The sequence below is a fragment of the Bos indicus x Bos taurus genome, chromosome 26 (assembly GCF_003369695.1).
Source record: "Bos indicus x Bos taurus breed Angus x Brahman F1 hybrid chromosome 26, Bos_hybrid_MaternalHap_v2.0, whole genome shotgun sequence".
Classification (NCBI taxonomy): domain Eukaryota; kingdom Metazoa; phylum Chordata; class Mammalia; order Artiodactyla; family Bovidae; genus Bos; species Bos indicus x Bos taurus.
Window position 1 is genome coordinate 42,165,977 of NC_040101.1, and position 21,284 is coordinate 42,187,260.

Consider the following 21,284-nt stretch of genomic DNA (forward strand, 5'->3'; position numbering starts at 1 on the left):
ACTGTTTTACAATCTTACATAAATAGTTATATCACAACCCATGGCTTTTTTATACATTTCTATTTTCTCTATATTGTTAAGAGTCACAAGTACAATGACTCTGTCCAGCTCATATGATACTGCCTGACATATATCACAGTAGATGTTTAAAATACTGTTGAATGAATCTTCTTTTCAATTCACTAATACTAGAGTAATCCTCCAAAAGGAGTAAAAATGTTCTCTATCCTGCTGATGGAAAGGGATTTAATTTAAGGAATGAGCTCAAGAACATGAAAACTGGAAGAGGTTAACTACTAGAAAGTATCTGTTTCTAATATTTGAATCATGGCAGCAGGGAGAGGAAAGGTATGTGAATGTCTGACAAAGACATTAAGGACATGTTTGACCAGAGAGCTCTCACATACAGTAACAATACCATATCTGTATCCTACATTATACTAAGTGTTTTATTAGAAATTATCTCACTTGATTAACAACCCTGTGAGTCAGGACAATAATTCCCCTTTTCAAAAGTGAGGAATCTGCAGCATCAATAGAGTAGAACCAGGACTCAAAACCAAATCTAAGCATCTGCCTACTACATCCCATGGCTTCCATACTACCGCATCCCATTTCATGACATCCATGACATGAAAATTAGTCTCATTAGCTTCTGAGTAGATAAAAAAACACAACTAGCTATTACCTAACATAATGGAATAGTCAGTCCATTGCAATTTTTTTCCCCGCTGTACTTCACTTGTGGGTAAGATAAGCAAAGCATAATAAAATAAACTAAACCTGGAATTTCATTTTAATATAAATCGCATACAAGGTATATGTTTAAAAAGATTCTTTTTAAACAATTTTACTTTCCCACCAAAAATGCATAAGGTTTCCAATTGCTTCACACCTTACCAACACTTAAGAAAAATTTAAAAATTTTTTTCTTATTTTAGCCAGTGAATAGGAAAAATACTTCTAGTCCTTTCCTCCTATGTTTCTCATTTCCTCTCACATTCCTAATGTTTCTGACCCCTCTGGTTACCATATGTGCAGGGTTTTTCCCACACTAGGCAACACTCTGTGACACCAGGTGGCTGTTCTACGCATTATCTCCCACAGGCTAAGGGCTCAGTCCCACGAGACTGCCCCTACTTCAGGTGCCAACTGTAAGTAGCAGGTCTTCACCTAGGTCACCCACAACTTCTATCCAATATGGCCACAGACAGAAGGCTCTCATGATCCCCTTAGGTTTAATTTGCTAGACTGGCTCACAAAGTCAGGAAAATACTAATTTGCACTTACCAGTTTACTATAAAAGGGTATCATAAAAGACACAGATGAACATCCAGATGGAAAAGGAGTACAGGGAAAGGTAAGTGGGAAGGGGCACAGAGCTTCCATGTCCTTTCCAGACATGTCTCTTTCTTAACTGCTCTACTTGTTCACCACCACAGAAGTCCCGTGAACCTCGAAGGCATGACTGATCATTAACTCCATTTCCAGCCCTTCTCCCTTCTCAAGAGAACTGTGGGGAATGGTGATGGTGACTGGGGGCAGCGGGAGGATGAGGCTGAAAATTCCAAGCTTCTAATTATGGCTTGTTATTTCCAGTGAACAACCATCATCCTGGAGCCATCCAGTCATCTCAGAACAAAAGACACTCTTACCACCCGAGACAGTACAATGGTTTCAGGAGCCCAATGTCAAGAACCCGGGGCAGAGACCAACATATATATTTTTTTCTCTTATTTTACAGCCAACTTAGGGGTATAAGCGGTATTTCATTGTGATTTTGGAGAAAGCAATGGCAACCCACTCCAGTACTCTTGTCTGGAAACTCCCATGGACGGAGGAGCCTGACAGACTGCAGTCCACGGGGTCGCTAAGAGTCGGACACGACTGAGCGACTTCACTTTCACTTTTCACTTTCACGCATCGGAGAAGGAAATGGCAACCCACTCCAGTGTTCTTGCCTGGAGAATCCCAGGGAAGGGGGAGCCTGTTGGGCTGCCATCTACGGGGTCGCACTGAATCGGACACGACTGAAGCAACTTAGCAGCAGCAGCACTGTGATTTTAATATCTAACAATATTATCAGATAGTTTATTAGTATCTTTTCACATGCTTATTTCCCATCCACAGATCTTTCTTTAGTAAAGTATCTGTTCAAATTTTTGCCCCTTTTCAAAATTGGATTATGTGTCACCTTATCAGTGAGATGTAACTTTTTAAATACATTTTGGACTCAAATCCTTAATCACATATATATGGTTTGCAACTATTTTCTCCAAGCCTGTTGCTTGTCTTCTCAGTTTCCAAATAGTGCTTTTCTTTTTGAAGCACAAAGATTTTTAATTTTGATGAAGTTCATTTCTATTTTTTTTAAATGGATTATGCATTTGTTTCTGTATCTAAGAAGTCATTGCCTAATCCAAGATGGTGAAGACCTACTACTATGTTTTCTTCTAAAAGTTTCATAGTTTTAGCTTTTAAATCCAGGTCATTGATCCTACATTTTGTTTGTTTCTCTTTAAAAACTGTAGTACAACTATATTAGTTTCAAGTGTATAACAGTGATTCAATAGTTTTAAAGATTATACTCTAAATTATTACAAAATAATGGCTATGTTTTCCTGTGCTGCACAATATATCCTTGCTGCTTGATCCTACATTTTCTTCTAGAAGTTTTCTAATTCTAGATTTTATACAAGTCTATAATCTATTTTTCTGTATCGTGTGGGGAAGGGTCTGAGTGTCATTTTTTTAACATATGGGTTTCCAACTGTTCCAGCACCATTTGCTGAAAGGACGCCAACACATTACCTTGGCATCTGTGCAAAAAACTGACCATATATATCAGAATTTACTTCTTGACTTGATTATATTGATCCATCTGTTTATGGCTATAATTTTATAATAAGTTTTAAAGTCAGGTATTTATTAAGTCCTTTTGCTTTTTCAAAATTGTTTTAGCTCTTCTAGAGCCTCTGCATTTCTGTATAGATTTTAGAATAAGCTTCTCAATTTCTACAAAGAGATCCACTGCAATTATGACAGGGATTGTAGTCAGTCTACAGATGATCAATCTGAATCTTCCAATCTATAAAGACAGTATATCTCTGGATTTATTTGGGTTATCTTTAATTTCTCTCTGTAATGCTTTGTAGTTTTTAGTGTACAGAAATGCTCATTTTTAAAATACCAACAATAAATATCTTATTTAAGCTTTGAATCTGGTAACAAGTTGTAACAGCAAATTTTGCAGAAGTTATTTAGAATCTTTCAGACACAATTTTAAGTTTTCCATACCTCACATTCATCAATGAGATAAACCTTAAACAATGAAAAAACAGCAAAGGTCTGTTATCTCATAAAGTTTAAGGGTTTTAAAACATTCATAAAACCAAGTAGGAAAGAAATTAATACCTATCTCAAAGAGGGAACTTGCCTTGACTATTTTGTTTCTGCTACCAAAAAAGTGTTTGGTAGCAGAAACTAAGTACAGCTCTTTCTCCACTTATGATGGGGTTACATCTCAATAAGCACTTCATTAAACTGAAAACATCCAGTCAGAAACCTACCAAACATCACAGCTTACCTTTTGTTGTACAATTGTTTAGTCGTGTCTGACTCTTTGTGACCCCATGAACTGCAGCACGCCAGGCTTCCCTGTCCTGCTATTTCCTGGAGTCTGCTCAAATCTACCCTACTTTAAATGTGTTCAAAATGCTAACATTAGCCTACAGTTGAGCAGAATCACCTAAGACAAAGCCTACTTTATAATAAAGTGCTGAATATCTCACATTAAACACTGTACTGAAAGTGAAACACAGCATGGCTGTGTGGGTCTAAAATGGTTTTAAGAATATTGGCAGTGTTTTGCTTGTGACTGAGTTACTGACTGAGAGTTGCAGCTGACTGAGAGCTGCAGCAGACTGCCGATGCCCAGCAGTATGAGCGTATCACACTGCAGAGAGCTAGCCTGGGAAAAGTACAGCTTTTATGAGAGTATCATACTGCAGAGAGCTAGCCTGGGAAAAGTACAGCTTCTACTGAATGTGTATCATTTTTGCACCATCATAAAGTCAAAAACTTTTAAGTCAAACCATCATCATAAATCATGAATTAGGAACCACGTGTACTAAATCTGGTTTTCTTCCCTAACTCCCATCTAACCCACAGAAAGTTCACCAACTAAAGTCATCCACACACACACACACAATTTCTCTCTATATCTATATGTATATAAAACTTAATACCACAAACTCAATCAAATGTATCATCTTCAGTCTTTCTGTCACAATCTTTTACTACAAGATTTTCATTTCCAACTATGAATATATAAGCTTTCATGGAGTCATATTTGTCAAACAGTTTAGATTCTATCAAAGGTTCAAATTATGAAAAGTATTTTTAAACTTTGAGAAGTATGAATGTTAAAAAGACTTTTTGATGAGAAACTCTCATTTAAAATAAAAATTTAGAAAAATTCATATCAGAAATCATGTACAATTTCACTATTTAAAATATGGCAAAAATTAGAAACTACCCAAACGCTCAGTGACAAGATGATATAAACTATGGTATTTACTTACTGAATATTGAACATCACTGAATACTGTACTCTAGTAAAAATGAATAAACTATAGTATATGTAACAACATGATAAATATTATAAATGTAATGTTGGAGGGGGAAAGAAACAATCCCAAAACACAGTAAGCATATGTCTCTAAGCAAAACTAAGCATGTCATTTGGGCACAGATACATTCATAATAAAAAAAATTTTACAGAGACTAAGGAATAATATGAACCAAATGGGGAATAGTCTGCAAAGGGGATAGGAAGTAAACAGGGCCAGGGGAGAGTGGAAAATGAAATCATGGAGAAATACATAAATAGACAAATGCAATCACTAATGCTCCAGTTCTTGGGTTGAATGGAGGGTGTACATGCTTTATAACTTACATAGGTCATCTAATTTTTTGTTAAGTATAATTATTTTTTAAAAACATAAAAGCAAAATCTATTTTTAAAAATCACCCATCATAAAACATTTTCCAGAAGCTTAATTTGGCTTTAATCCTGTTTTAAAAAGTTTTTAAAAGTTTTTACCGTTGTTTTTGTTTAACTGCTTTGTCCAAGTGCTGAAAGATATCCTGAAACAGGGTGCAGCTGGATCGACTGTTAATAGAATACCCATATCCTCTTTTCCAATATTGTTTCAGATCATTTAAATATTCTAAAACCTAAAAATAAAAATTTCAAACATCATTACATTTTTATTAATATAACAGATTTTCTGATTTAATAATGATCTCTCAGAAAAGGTTACATTGTTTAATCACTATTCTACACAAAGTACAGGAGAATCTTAGCAGTTACAAAGTTTTTATTTACATTTCAAGTATTTAAGGGTGAGACCCAGAGATTTACACTGAGACACAAACCTGAATGGGAATGTAGAGACTGACATGAAAGAGCAAGTCAGCAGTATTCACAGCCAACAATCCCAGCATCCTTGACAGTTCAGAAGAGTGGGATAAAGACAGGTGCATGCCTCCCTTCTCTTCTAAAATTATATTAAGATCATAGCAAAGATAGAAACAGAAAAAAGAAAACATAAATAGAAAAATATTCATTATAGCACAGAAAGTTGCTCACAGTGAGTCAGGAATTTTAAAGAATTTTAGGAAGGTAGAAACCAGATAGAAAATGAGTTACTTTGGTTCAAGCAACCAAAAACAGTAATAAGAACAGCAATAAAAGTAGACCAAGATTATGGGAAATTGGTACTAGAAGGAATGAATTAATATATTAAAACATTCTAAAGGACAAACTGTCAAAAGACACACATCTCTAAGACCTATTAATTCCATTTATTATAATAATCACAGAGGAACATGAGAGACAATGTACAAGAATATCTTAGAATAGCAATGCTTATAGGAACCAAAAAAAAATAATTCTGGAAATACCTAAACTTCATTAAGAGGTAGATAATTAAACTATAAAATACACATACTATGGATACTATGAGATTATTTATAGATCTACATGAACTGATATGGAAAGATCTCCAAGACATAATGCTGAATGAGAACAGCTGGTTAAGAATAATAAATACTTGTTGGCCTCACCACAGGCAATAGATCAGACCACCAACTACTGTTAAAGTGTGCAAGCATGCTCAGTTGCTCAGTCATGTCCGACTCTTTGTGACCCTATGGACTGTAGCCCACCAAGCTCCTCTGTCCGTGGGATTATCTCCGCAAGAATACTGGAGATGCCATTTTGTCTTTCAGGGCATCTTTTCCACCTAGGAATCAAACCTGTGTCTCCTGTAGCTCCTGCACTGGCAGGTGGATTCTTTACCCCTGAGCCACCGGGGAAGCCCATTTTAGTGTGATGGGGCAATATCAGGCATTTCTGAACCCGTCATGGCCAGAGTATTCTTACTCTACTGGGTTTTTTATGTAGCCCAGTGTAATGTTGTTTAACTATTGTTGGTAAGGAGAGAAGAGCAAGATGGGGGGAAGGATGGGACACAGATACGTATAGAAGATGGTCATATGTGAGCCAGTGAAAAAGGTCTGGAACAGATCCTTCTCTTACAGCTCTCAGAGGAGACCAGGCCTGCTGACATCTTAAGTGTGGACTAGTAGTGGAATATATTAATCTTTTTTTTTCCATTTTCCTAAGAAGTAATTGAAAGCTATAATTTATGCAGTTATTTTCAATGTTTGGAGCCTTATGCCTTTTACAGATCTATTAAAAATGCTGGATCTCTTTTGAGTTTTGAAATCTTGGACACATTCCATAATTTAGTTGAGATTTACTTCATTATCTGCTGAGAGTTCCAGCACCTCCTCAGAATTGTGCCAAGTCCTCAAAAATGCCCTCAGCACACAGACACTATTCAATAAATGCCAATTGTTTTGTGAATTTCTGTACTTTTGTAAAAGACATTTGTTAAAGAAAAAAAGTAGAATAAATACAGTACAATACCGTTTACTACCAAAATACACACATTAAAAGATTGAAAAGTACACATTAAACTGACAAGAACGATAGATTTTCTGTGGAGACCTCTTAACTTGGAGTTGGTGATTAAGGTGGCCTTTATCTGAATGTTAAAACTTGTATTCATGTATCATTTGATCTAACACCAAAAGTGGAGGATAAAAAGTTGCAATCCAAAAGAGGTACAAGAGAAGACCATGTGGCCGATATGAGCCATTCTTCCCAGAAAAGTCCCTAGAGAAATTAAGTGCTAGCTGTAAGTTTAAACCAAGAGCAAGGACAGGCCAGTGCCATGTACTAAAAACAAAACTCAACAAATACTAAAAGTGAAAGTGAAGTCGCTCAGTCGTGTCCAACTCTTTACTACCCCATGGACTGTAGCCTACAAAGCTCCTCTGTCCATGGGATTCTCCAGGCAAGAATACTGGAGTGGGTTGCTAAAGAGGTAATTAAATAAAAAAGTTAACAAAAGGAAAAAGTAAAAAATTTTTTAATTAAAATAAAAAGAATTAGACAAAGTTTTGCCAAATCTTTTCAAGAAATGAAACAAAAATAGTATCAGAAATGAAAAAGAAGAGGCACTCTGAAACTGACACAGGGAAAAGAATGTCAGGCAGAATGCAGCAGTCTTGCTGAGTCAAGAAGTCAGTACTCAGAGTTTAGTAAGTCTGAAGTGACTGGAATTAGAAGGTTAGAGAAGAGAGGAAGAAGCTACACAGAAAAAGAACTCCAAAAATCATGGAAGTGGCGGGGGGAATCCCCTTGATTATGTTGCGAATGTTATGGGATTTGTAAGCTGATCAACTGCAGAGCTAGCACAAGGCTAGGAGATATTCACGTTCCAAGCAGCTTAAGTAGAGAGCTCCACAGACACCAAGAGATCCAGGATTTCAATCTGGACGCCAAAGGGTCATACTTTAACAGTAAAGACGTGTATAAGTAAAGTCTTGTGTCTGAGTTTTGTAAGGTCAGGTCTAGAACTTGAAACTCAGGAAGAATAAAGCTTCAAAAGGATCAAACTGATCCACAAGTAACTTAACTGCAGAATAAAACAAAATTCAACACTTAAAAGACAAAATCCAGGTATTCAACACCGTAACGTTCACAGTGTCCATTATCTAATAAATAATTACTAGAAATACATGAAGAAACAAGAAACATAATATTAACTAGGAGAAAAATCAGTCAATAAAAGAATCTATCTTAAGAAAAAATCACAATTCAATACTAGAAAATGTACTAATGTAATTAACTATGCTAGAAGATTAAAGAAGAAAAAATAATCATCTTCCTAGATGCCAGAAATCCAGCACGTTCTTAATTTTAAAAACAATAAATAGAAAGTTTTAGTAGACAAGAAACAGAAATTTTCTTAACTTGGTAAGGATAACTACTGGTGACTATGCCAAACATATTTTATAATGAAAAACTGAACGTGCTCTTAACTAGAAAATATACAGATATATCTGCTCTCTTCTCTCAGAAATCACTCTAAAAAAACAAGAATCAGAAAGAGAAAGGCAAATCTTCCTTTCAAAGAAATTAGAAATCCTGAGCCACCACCATAAATGAGGACGGACTGCCAAATGCAGTAAAAATCAAACGCAACATCTCAGATAAAACCAGCAGAAGACAGATCCTCAAAGCACACGGTACACTTGTGGAAGTAAATCCAGCAATCCTTGCTCAAAACAATGAAGTCTAACAGGAGCCTCCCTGGACAGAGTGTAACACCATTACAGGAAACATATTGACCATCCATCTCTACATGAAGTGTACTGCAAAGAATCTCAGAGAAAAACTCTAAATTGTAAGGAACACTATTTATCTCTGAACCAATAGGCTCATCCCTATTGGCCACTTGAGAAGTAAAAGCTGAACTCATTGCAAAGATGAGTAATTAAAAAGGTGCTAGTGTCTACACAAACATACAAATTAAAAACAAGACAGCTACACAGATAAAACAGCCAGAAAAAAAGCCCACTCACCCTAGAAATTCTACAGAGCACATGAAAACTATAATTAAATATAGTATCATGAATTCTAAAGACTTAAGAAAATAAAATAATCATTTAAAAAAAGAAAGTACAAAATGAGAAAAAAAAAGATATGTGAAGAAGCCTAAAGATAGAAATATACACTGGAACAGCTCCAAAAATAGTTTGGCTTCTACAAAGAACCCATATGAATGAAGAGGAAAGAAAGGGAATACCAATTACGTGGGCAGAAACTGTAGATGAATTACTGCCATCACCAGGTAGAGCACAGAACTTAATATATTATGAAAATTTTATAAAAGAATAGGTATTGGAAATCCATTCATCCTCTCTGAACTTTGGAAATACATTCACCCTATAAAAAGAAGAATTTGGATTATATTAGTGGGCGCAGGAGGGCCTAGAGGAGCTATTCCACGTTCAAGGTCAGGAGGGCTGGTGCTGAGGAGATACCCCTCGTCCAAGGTAAGGAGCAGCAGCTGCACCTTGCTGGAGTAGCTGTGAAGAGATACCCCACGTCCAAGGTAACAGAAATCCAAGTAAGACGGGAGGTGTTGCAAGAGGGCATCAGAGGGCAGACACACTAAAACCATACTCACAGAAAACCAGTCAATCTAATCACACTAGGACCACAGCCTTGTTTAACTCAATGAAACTAAGCCATGCCCTGTGGGGCCACCCAAGACAGGCGGGTCATGGTGGAGAGGTCTGACAGAATGTGGTCCACTGGAGAAGGGAATGGCAAACCACTTCAGTATTCTTGCCTTGAGAACCCCATGAACAGTATGAAAAGGCAAAATGACAGGATACTGAAAAGGAAATCCCCAGGTCAGTAGGTGCCCAATATGCTACTGGAGATCAGTGGAGAAATAACTTCACAAAGAATGAAGGGATGGAGCCAAAGCAAAAACAATACCCAGCTGTGGATGTGACTGGTGATAGAAGCAAGGTCCGATGCTGTGAAGAGCAATATTGCATAGGAACCTGCAATGTCAGGTCCATGAATCAAGGCAAACTGGAAGTGGTCAAACAAGAGATGGCAAGAGTGAATGTCGACATTCTAGGAATCAGCGAACTAAAATGGACTGGAATGGGTGAATTTAACTCAGATGACCATCATATCTACTACTGCAGGCAGGAATCCCTCAGAAGAAATGGAGTGGCCATCATGGTCAACAAAAGAGTCCAAAATGCAGTACTTGGATGCAATCTCAAAAATGACAGAATGATCTCTGTTTGTTTCCAAGGCAAACCATTCAATATCACAGTAATCCAAGTCTATGCCCCAACCAGTAACACTGAAGAAGCTGAAGTTGAACAGTTCTATGAAGACCTACAAGACCTTTTAGAACTAACACCCAAAAAAGATGTCCTTTTCATTATAGGGGACTGGAATGCAAAAGTAGGAAGTCAAGAAACACCTGGAGTAACAGGCAAATTTGGCCTTGGAGTACGAAATGAAGAAGGGCAAAGACTAATAAGAGTTTTGCCAAGAAAATGCACTGGTCATAGCAAACACCCTCTTCCAACAACACAAGAGAAGACTCTACAAATGGACATCACCAGATGGTCAACACCGAAATCAGATTGATTATATTCTTTGCAGCGAAAGATGGAGAAGCTCTACACAGTCAGCAAAAACAAGACGGGGAGCTGACTGTGGCTCAGACCATGAACTCCTTATTACCAAATTCAGACTTAAATTGAAGAAAGTAGGGAAAACCACTAGACCATTCAGGTATGACCTAAATCAAATCCCTTATGATTATACAGTGGAAGTGAGAAATAGATTTAAGGGCCTAGATCTGATAGATAGAGTGCCTGATGAACTATGGAATGAGGTTTGTGACACTGTACAGGAGACAGGGATCAAGACCATCCCCATGGAAAAGAAATACAAAAAACCAAAATGGCTGTCTGGGGAGGCCTTACAAATAGCTGTGAAAAGAAGAGAGGTGAAAAGCAAAGGAGAAAAGGAAAGATATAAGCATCTGAATGCAGAGTTCCAAAGAATAGCAAGAAGAGATAAGAAAGTCTTCCTCAGCCATCAATGCAAAGAAATAGAGGAAAACAACAGAATGGGAAAGACTAGAGATCTCTTCAAGAAAACTAGAGATACCAAGGGAACATTTCATGCAAAGATGGGCTCGATAAAGGACAGACATGGTATGGACCTAACAGAAGCAGAAGATATTAAGAAGAAGTGGCAAGAATACATAGAACAACTGTACAAAAAAGAGCTTCACGACCCAGATAATCATGATGGTGTGATCACTCACCTAGAGCCAGACATCCTAGAATGTGAAGTCAAGTGGGCCTTAGAAAGCATCACTATGAACAAAGCTAGTGGAGGTGATGGAATTCCAGTTGAGCTATTTCAAATCCTCAAAGATGATGCTGTGAAAGTGCTGCACTCAATATGCCAGCTAATTTGGAAAACTCAGCAGTGGCCATAGGACTGGAAAAGGTCAGTTTTCATTCCAATCCCAAAGAAAGGCAATGCCAAAGAGTGCTCAAACTACCACACAATTGCACTCATTTCACATGCTAGTAAAGTAATGCTCAAAATTTTCCAAGCCAGGCTTCAGCAATACGTGAACCATGAACTTCCAGATGTTCAAGCTGGTTTTAGAAAAGGCAGAGGAACTAGAGATCAAATTGCAAACATCCACTGGATCATCGAAAAAGCAAGAGAGTTCCAGAAAAAACATCTATTTCTGCTTTATTGACTATGCCAAAGCCTTTGACTGTGTGGATCACAATAAACTGTGGAAAATTCTTCAAGAGATAGGAATACCAGACCACTGACCTGCCTCTTGAAAAAGTTAGAAGCAACAGTTAGAACTGGCCATGGACAACAGACTGGTTCCAAATAGGAAAAGGAGTACGTCAAGGCTGTATATTGTCACCCTGCTTATTTAACTTATACGCAGAGTACATCATGAGAAACGCTGGGCTGGAAGAAGCACAAGCTGGAATCAAGATTGCCGGCAGAAATATCAATAACCTCAGATATGCAGATAACACCACCCTTATAGCAGAAAGTGAAGAGGAAAAAGCCTCTTGATGAAAGTGAAAGTGGAGAGTGAAAAAGCTGGCTTCAAGCTCAACATTCAGAAAATGAAGATCATGGCATCTGGTCCATCACTTCATGGGAAATAGATGGGGAAACAGTGGAAACAGTATCAGACTTTATTTTGGGGGGCTCCAAAATCACTGCAGATGGTGACTGCAGCCATGAAATTAAAAGACGCTTACTCCTTGGAAGAAAAGTTATGACCAACCTAGACAGCATATTCAAAAGCAGAGACGTTACTTTGCCAACTAAGGTCCGGCTAGTCAAGGCTATGGTTTTTCCTGTGGTCATGTATGGATGTGAGAGTTGGACTCTGAAGAAGGCTGAGCACTGAAGAATTGATGCTTTTGAACTGTGGTATTGGAGAAGACTCTTGAGAGTCCCTTGGACTGCAAGGAGATCCAACCAGTCCATTCTGAAGGAGATCAGCCCTGGGATTTCTTTGGAAGGGATGATGCTAAAGCTGAAACTCCAGTACTTTGGCCACCTCATGCGAAGAGTTGACTCATTGGAAAAGACTCTGATGCTGGGTGGGATTGGGGGCAGGAGGAAAAGGGGACGACAGAGGATGAGATGGCTGGATGGCATCACTGACTCTATGGACGTGAGTCTCAGTGAACTCCGGGAGTTGGTGATGGCCAGGGAGGCCTGGTGTGCTGCAATTCATGGCGTTGCAAAGAGTGGGACACGACTGAGTGACTGAACTGAACTGAGCTCTACAATCCTTTTCAGCAGTAAAATTTGATAATGGTTAAATAGGTTTTTAAACAGGTGGATCTAGAAATCAAATCACAATGAAGAATGTTTCCCAGAGGTTTTATGAACACAACCTATTTACAAACAGATAGGTCCTATCTGAACAATTAATCTTTGTTAAGAACATTATGAGATAGTCCAAGACACTTAATGTTCCCTACTCTTTTTTGAAAAGCTGCTTCAAATAACAACAATGAAAACCATACAAGGAAGGCAAAGAAACTCCAAAAGTAATACATACCTTTGCATCATCTATGTCAAAAACATCACACCAAGGAGATTTAACACCTTTAATTGCCAGATCAAAGGAACAGGTGAAAAAAGCTACCTGAATTAAATCTGAGGAAAAAAGAAAGAGTAAAATTTGTGGGTTACTATTTTATGCAGTTTTCCAAAGGCTGAATATCTACAGAATGCCAAGGATTTACTACATAAATCATAGTTTGATTCTGTTAATTTTAGAGGGTTGGAAGAGGGGAGATAAAGTTATAAAAGGTTTTAATCCCCAACTTGAAAATTAGCAATAACAAGTGACATTTATTGAACAGTTATTTTAAGTACACAACAATTTATAACTATTAAGAAGAAAGTACAGAGAAGGATATAAAAAAAGAGAGAAGAAAAAGGGCAGAGTTAAGTGAGGAGTCAGGAGGAAGGTGAAACAAAACGTCAAGAAGGAGAGAAAGAGGGAAAAATCATACTATGAGACCTGACTCTGCCACTAATTATCTTGGGCAACTCATTCTAGGCTCCCTGGATCTCGACACAAAATAGGCAAAGCATTTATCCTTTTGTTAAGCAATAGTAAAGAATATATAATTAATATATCTGTAACACATAAAGGGTACCTATATTCAATGAGAGAAAAAACAGAATAATCCAACAGAACATGGCCATGGTTTATAAAGAGGCAATTCACAGTAGGAATGAAATAACTAATAAACATATGAAAGGATATTCAACCTTACAAGTAACCAAAGAAACACAAAATAAAGCTAGATATCATTTTTCATTAATCGAATTGGTAAAAGTCAAAATGACTAATAATATCCACTATTGGATGAATTAGGGGAAATGAGCATTCTCATATATTGCTGATATAAGTTTCTCTACACTTTCAGAGAACAATTTGGTAGTATATGTCAAGATGTCAAATATTCATGCTCCTTAATCCAATGTCTACCTATATTTGTTTATCTTATAAACTCTCAAGTGCATAAAGCAAACTATAAGGATGTTCACTGTTGCATTATTTGAAAGAGTTAAAAACTAAGAAACACTTCAGTAGAAAAGTAATTTCCTATACAAAGAATCTGGACTGTATTAGCTTCAGCCTCTCTGACCAGTAAAACTTAATGATGGGGTAAATAATTTTTAACTAGTATTGACCTAAAAATGTATCATATATATATTTGAAATAACACAATTTAAAAAAATTACTCAGCTGCATTTCTAAATAAGAATAAATTACAAAAAATACATTCAACTTCACCTTTCTATGTAAAAACAAAGGTATTTAAATAGCTAAAGTATTTTCAAGCAGCTCTCTGTGCCAGGTACTGTGTTAATGCTTTGCATGAATAAATCTAATACAATCCTTCCAATAATCCTATGAGGCAGGCACAATTCCTATATCTGTTTTACACAGAAAGAAACCATGACATAGTTATTAAGGAACTAGTGATGCATAAAGATCAGAGTTATTCAAAAGTATAACAAAGTCAAGAATCAAAAGCAAACAGTCCAATTCCAGAACCCATGATTTTAACCATTATGCTAATATTGCCTCCAAAAAGTTGCTCTCACCCAATCAATAAAATACAAATTTGTTGTTGTTTTCAGTTGCTAAGCCATGTCTTACTCTTCTGCAACCCCACAGACCATAGCCCACCAGGCTCTTCTGTCCATGGGATTCCCCAGGCAAGAACACTAGAGTGGGTTTCCATTTCCTTCTCCAGGGGATCTTCCCGACCCAGGGATCAAACCCATGTTTCCTGCATTGACAGGCAGATTCTTTACCACTGACCCACCAGAGAAGTCCAAAACACAAAAATCCTTGTCAATTCAGAGACTAGAAACAGTTTTTAAAAAAAAAATCTTAAACAATTTTAAATGTCCACTAACAGAATAATGGCTAGATACTGGTAGTTATATAATGTAATTCTATACATAAGTATAAATGTAGAACTAGAATTATATGCATTAAATAAAAAAAATACAAAGTTGAATTAAAATCAAATTTCAGACTAATATCATAGTTTGACATCATTCCTAGAAGTTTAAAAATCTGAAAATTATATCCCATTTAGGTACATAAATTTAAACATTAAAAACTGACATGGGATGACTTAAATGCTCAATTCATAACAACAGTTACCTGTGGGGAGAAAAGGAAAGGAATGAGATCCTGGAGAGGGCCTTGCTTGCTTGCTAAGTCACTTCAGTCGTGTCCGACTCTGTGCGACCCCACAGACAGTAGCCCACCAGGCTCCCCCGTCCCTGGGATTCTCCAGGCAAGAACACTGGAGTGGGTTGCCATTTCCTTCTCCAATGCATGAAAGTGAAAAGTGAAAAGTGAAAGTGAAGTCGTTCAGTCGTATCTGACACCTAGCGACCCCATGGACTGCAGCCTACCAGGCTCCTCCGTCCACGGGATTTTCCAGGCAAGAGTACTGGAGTGGGGATGCCATTGACTTCTCCGGGAGAGGGCCTAAGGGCCCTCAATTTATTTACAGCAACTAACTGAAGCATAATTTTAAAATCTGATCAAACTAAGTTGTGGGTATATAGATACTCATTATATTACCCTTTATTATTATCTATGTACTTGAATTATTTCCCAAATAAGTAATTTTTAAAGCTCTGCAAATGACTCCAATGCATAGCCAGTTAAAGAAAGAGAAAAAACTCAATTTTAAATGCTACTAGGCATCTTCACTTTTCTGATCCTTCGGCATTCCAGGTGGTGCAGTGGTAAAGAATCTGCCTGCCAATGCACGAACTGCAGGAAACTGGGGTTTGATTTCTGGGTTGGGAAAATCCTCTGGAGGAGGGCATGGCAACCCACTCCAGTAATCCTGCCCAGAGAATTCCATGGACAGAGGAGCTTGGCGGGCTACAGTCCATGGTGTCACAAAGAGTCGGGCATGATTGAGCATGCACTCACATAAAGCATTTAGACACCAGATCAACAGATGCTAGTCTACTTAATTTGTTCCCAACATCTCCTACTTCTAGTCCTTGGAAATTTATTCACACTATAAAGAAATTACACTCTATATATAGATTGATCAGTATCTGCTATATGGATTACACATTCTTAGAAAACAGGGGACATTTTTTTATTATTTTTCTTAATTTCTCATTGCTAGGTGAGTATGTATCCTGGTTTTCCACCTGCTCTCCCAGCACAATTAATAATAGTGTTTCCTTTTACCCAGGCTGCAGGATAAATTGCAGCCAACCCATCACTGCAACAGCTTATGACAGATATGTCGGTTCACTTTCTCAAAATCTCTAGGATAAAAGCCTCAAAGGAAAAAAAAAATTACACTTCTTCTCTAAAACTTTATCCCTTTCAAACATTAACATGTGCTTCTGAACTGCTTTAAAAGCTAAAGAATTTTTATATGATTTTCCATTTGTATTACTTTAGGAGGAAATAATTCAGAAAAGATAATTTCTGTTTTGTAAATAATGCTTGGGGTTGAAGCTTCACATAACTTTTCCCTCAAAAAAAAAAAAAAAAAATCCAGTATATATCAAGAATTTTGTGCATTAACTTACATAAAACTCAAAGAAAAATCTGAACCCCAAAATAGTAAGCATGAGATATAAATCTTCTTGACCTAGAACACATTATTTTCTCAATGTAAAATCAATTGTGGTCCTTTAAAAGGAATAACTTTATGCTTCCATATTATTCCATATTTACAGTTTAAAAATCACTTAAATTATTTCAGAGTTCAAATGCAACATAACAGGCACATTACCTGCATTTAAGTTGTTGACTGGCACTTGCAAAATATCTGCAACTTTTTTTAATATGTTCTGCATTTCTGGTCCAGTTTTGAAGGCTTCTACATGATAAAGAGCAGTAGCATTCCTTTCCACTTGAGTTAAAAACTTCTCACAATGATCAAAGAACCTCATTAATTTATCATTAATTCTTGGAGGTCCACACTCCATATCTGAAAGGAGAAAAAAATACTGTGTGTATACATATGTGTGTGTATATATATACACATATATACATATATATATGTACATATACATCCATTGATAGGAATGACAATTTGAAATTATTGAAAATTTTGTTTCAAGTATAAAGAGGAACACTAAAAACCTATTCACACCTCAACATACCTGAAATAAGTAAACACACTGCTTATGAAAGACATGGGGCACAACTATCTCCCACTTGTAAAGATAGTTCATGAGAGGTTGAAAAAAAAGACGCTAAAAAAGACTAAAGAAACAGAGAACATCAAAGGTAAAATAAAATGTTAGAGCAATACTACACTATGAAATAAACTGAAATGAATGTTTTCTTAAAGAAAATAAAAAATGATTTGACATGAATGTCATAAGAAGTACAAAAATGTATTACATAGGTACTGTTTCTATCAGGCATAGAAAATTTGAGAAATCAAACTAAAACTTAGCAAAGATTCTAATAACAAGGTGAGAGAGAATTCAAGATAGACTCTGTTTTACTACTTTAATCCAAAGTCTAAATAAAGAGTATTTTATCAACTAACTTTCTCAAAGCTATGTTACTTTACAAAAAGACTGCTTTGGACAAAAACTATTGACAACAACACAAGATATATTAAAGTTTCAGGTATTATGTATTTCATTGTGCTAGACGTTTCTGATTTGGTTTATTTTCTAATTGGAGCTCCTACATAACTTTCCATTAAAAATTTTATATGTTACATTATTTTCCCAATTAAGGAACAAATGCATACTAGAAAAGCATTCATAATCATGCTCAAACTACTGGGATGCCTTTTAATTTTTCTCAGTCATATTTAAAATACACAGATTTTCAGTCATCATTTCCCCCAAAATTTACTATGACAAGAACACTGAGTACTAATAGTACATAATATTGTTTCTGTAATTAAAATGAGAAAACTATGTCTTGTTATACCGTTTTGTTTTGGATGTGTCTGTGAAAATCTCTCTATGTATGTGTATTTATTCATTTCAAATCCTGAAATGAATAATTAAGCCCACTGAATTGGCAACTGGATTACAGTTCTTAAGAAACATCTTGACTGAGAAAATAAGTCATCTTTATCATCTTTTTCTGTGGCCTCAAAATTTCCTAAGTAGATCTGGATAATTCACCCCTGCTATTATCTAATTACTGCTGTTCTTTAAACAGAAACAAAGGCATTGTTCTGTTTCTGTAAGAATACAAAATCCAATTCAGTGGCTTCCCTCCAAACCCCAGATGTACAAAACAGGCAAAACAATTGTCTGTAGATAATACTAATGCAGCTAAGCAAAAGGTTTAATCGCTGAGACTGAAAATGGTGAGGGGCAGCTTATCCTGAACTATTTTGACCCAGGGCTAGCAAAAGCTAATTCTCACAATGCCATTTAAGGGCAAAAACTCATTCATCCCTCTCAGAAGGTCCAGTAGTTCCTTTCTGGTATACACTAGTGTATACCAACATTCAGCTAACTTTAAAAAACTGTGGGAAATTTTCACTCATACTAATGGAAAAAAGTCTAGCTATTTAATTAAAAAGCACAATTCAACAAGTGACTAAACACAAGTCAGCAAAATAAGTTACCCACAGAGCAGTAACATGACAGTGTCAATGGAAGACCCCTCGGAGATGGCTGAACAGCTGAAGAGAGGATGCTATTTGAGAAATGACAAACCAGACTACTTCTAATTTATTTTTCACTTGGGCTTTTTAAAGCTAAACGATGCCTCACCTCAACTTTGACCTTAAAGCTGATCAAGAAGTATTAACACTTGTTCATCTCTCTGGCACAAAAATGTCATGTTTTCATTCTTATCCTTAAGTTATAGGACAAATAGAAGTTGTACATATAGTACAATGGTTAAGAGATCAAGTTCTAAACCCTTTTCCCTGGGTCCACACCCAGTCATCTGAAATTAGGCAAATAATTGCTTCTATGTCTCAACCTCCTCACCTGTTAAGATGGGCAAAAATGCCATCAACTTCAGAGAGCTGTTGTAAAGATTATGTAAAATAAGTGTGAGGCATGCCTGGCACACAGCAAGCATTAAGTGTTTGCTATTATTATTGTTGTTGTCTATGACTATTAAAACACTTTCTAAGGAAAAAAGCATCATTCCGGAGAAAACAGAAGGCCTGGATTCTGGGCCTGACTCTTAGTCCTTAAACTAAGGAAGGACAATCAGCAAGGGATATTCTTGGGCTCAGCATCATGACCTGTGAAATAAGAACAATGCTGGATGATCTCCCAAACTTTGCAAAAGCATAAGTAATGGAATAAATTAGTAAAGTACTGCGCCATGACCATGGACCGCAGCTACAAAGAGAGTAACTCTACAGTACATGCAAGAACAAAAGAGAAAAACGCAGAGCAGTGAAGAAAATCCGAGGGCAGCTTCCTGAAATAGGTTGTAGGTCTAGAACTGGTATCTGAAAAAGTTTTTAATGAAAAAAATAAAACAACATCCAAATAGTATCAGAGGTAAAGCCTGAGGAAAAAAACTCATAGACTGTATTAAATTGAAAAAAAAAAAAAAGGTGCGCCCAACTGTGGAACTCGCTGTCAGAGAGAGGAAAGGGACAAGGGTTGGTGCTCAGAGAAATTCATTTTGGGAATGGATGATCAAAAACTGCCCTGGCCTGTCTCTTTTACTACTGGATCCCCCAACGTCTACTACAGCTTCCTGTACGTAGAAGGTAACCAAATTCATCCTTGATAAAAGAATAAATGAACATCATGGATGTATGTATGAGAAGTCAAGAGCTGAACAGCCCAAAGGATGGGCGCGGGGTGGGCGGAGAAGGACGGGGAGGCTGGGGTCAGAGGGAAGTGAGGAGAGGCTGGAGTCGGGGAAGTCCAGGATCTGGGGGCGACCCAGGGTGGTCACCTGCGATGTCGGGTGGCGGTAACCCCGGGTGGTAGTGCTGCCAGAGCCCTTGCAGGAAGGCGGCGCCGCTGTCCACGCAGCGGTGCTTGGAGCTGGTGACTAGCTGCAGGCGGCCGTAGTTCTCTCGGCTGAAGAGGGCAGGGAAAAGGGAGGCCAGGCGCAGGGCCAGCTGTCGCATGTCCTGCCGCCCCTTCTCCACCAGCTGCCCGTCCATCCAGTCAGCGTACCACAGCGGCCAGTCGGCCAGCCCGGCGCCCAGGTCGCCGCGGCCGGCAGCGCGAGTCCGGTCATCCTCGGCCCCGCGGGCCTGCAGCAGCCCGTGCAGCTGCCGCAGCTTGCGGATCTGTTTGGTCGTCGGGTAGCGGGTGCCATGGCGGATGAGGGCGACCAGTTGCACCGGGGTGCAGGTCTCCTCTAACAACTCCGGGTCCCGCCGCGGCACTTCGGGGTCCGGCAGCAGCCCGGGGTTGGCATCCTCGTAGCGAGTCTTGGTGCCAAAGTAGGGGCTGAGCGCGGAAACCACACTGTTCTCCGGCTCCAGGAGGGAGCAGCGAGAGAGCGACGAGACCAGCGCCACAGCCAGGACCGCGACGGGCGTTGCGGAGACCCTGACGAGGCTGCACGGGCCACGGGGCATGGTGCGCTGCGACCCGCGGAGGGTGACGTACCGGCTGGGTCGCCGACTTCCGGCTCCGGTGGGCAGGGGGCGGGCCTGAAGGGCGCTTCCGGCCGGTGCCCCCGGGATTCACAGAGAGATCTCAGCACTCCGGCTCTGAAGGGGTAACCCTGGCTGGCAGAGCACCGAGAGGACAGGCGGGATGCTACGAGGAGCCCAGTGGACTCGTGGCTCAGGTGGAGCCGGCAGAAATCTCCTAGGAGTTTTGGAGATCTGTGGCTAAGGTGGAGCCTGCATCTCCTGGCCCTGGAACGTGGAATTTCCTCATAGCTGGCGCCTCAGGGACTGACTCAAAGACTCCCCCACTGTTTTCATTCTCTTGGTTGTGAATGAACCCGGATTCAGGCTTAGTCTCCAAAGCTGCCAAAACAGGACACGTTTTAACAGCTGACTCTTGTGTCATCATTCTTAACATTGTACTCTGTTTTTCAAAATGTAGTTTGAACCGCTGCATCAAATCTGCCTGAAGCCTTTGATGAAAATGTAGATTCGTGGTTCCTGCCCCCAAATACGTCCTAAGCCCAAGGTTTTCCTACGTTTGCGTTGCCCTTTTACAGCAGGCAGAGAAGAACCTGGAAAGAGGCTCAGTTCTCCAGGAAATGTAATTCCTGAACTTTGGTATTTTCTTGACATGGAGCGGCAAAGCTGACATCAGC

At 38.4% G+C, this 21,284-nt stretch overlaps 1 protein-coding gene across 4 annotated transcripts in view; it reads right to left on the bottom strand.

The window, feature by feature from the left end:
- MINPP1 (multiple inositol-polyphosphate phosphatase 1) overlaps positions 1 to 20,666 on the bottom strand; it is a 40,169-nt gene extending 19,503 nt beyond the window's left edge. The window contains exons 1-4 of one of the 4 annotated variants that reach the window (XM_027528464.1): positions 19,953 to 20,640; positions 16,834 to 17,031; positions 13,083 to 13,180; positions 5,105 to 5,238 (exon numbers count right to left, since the gene is read on the bottom strand). In XM_027528464.1, the coding sequence (XP_027384265.1) occupies positions 5,105 to 5,238; positions 13,083 to 13,180; positions 16,834 to 17,031; positions 19,953 to 20,589 (1,067 nt within the window). In that variant the 5' untranslated portion in view covers positions 20,590 to 20,640. Of the gene's footprint in view, positions 1 to 5,104; positions 5,239 to 13,082; positions 13,181 to 16,833; positions 17,032 to 19,952 lie in introns of all 4 variants that reach the window. The other 3 variants (XM_027528466.1, XM_027528465.1, XM_027528468.1) reach the window with 3 other exon arrangements.
- Between the last annotated feature and the right edge of the window lie 618 nt (positions 20,667 to 21,284).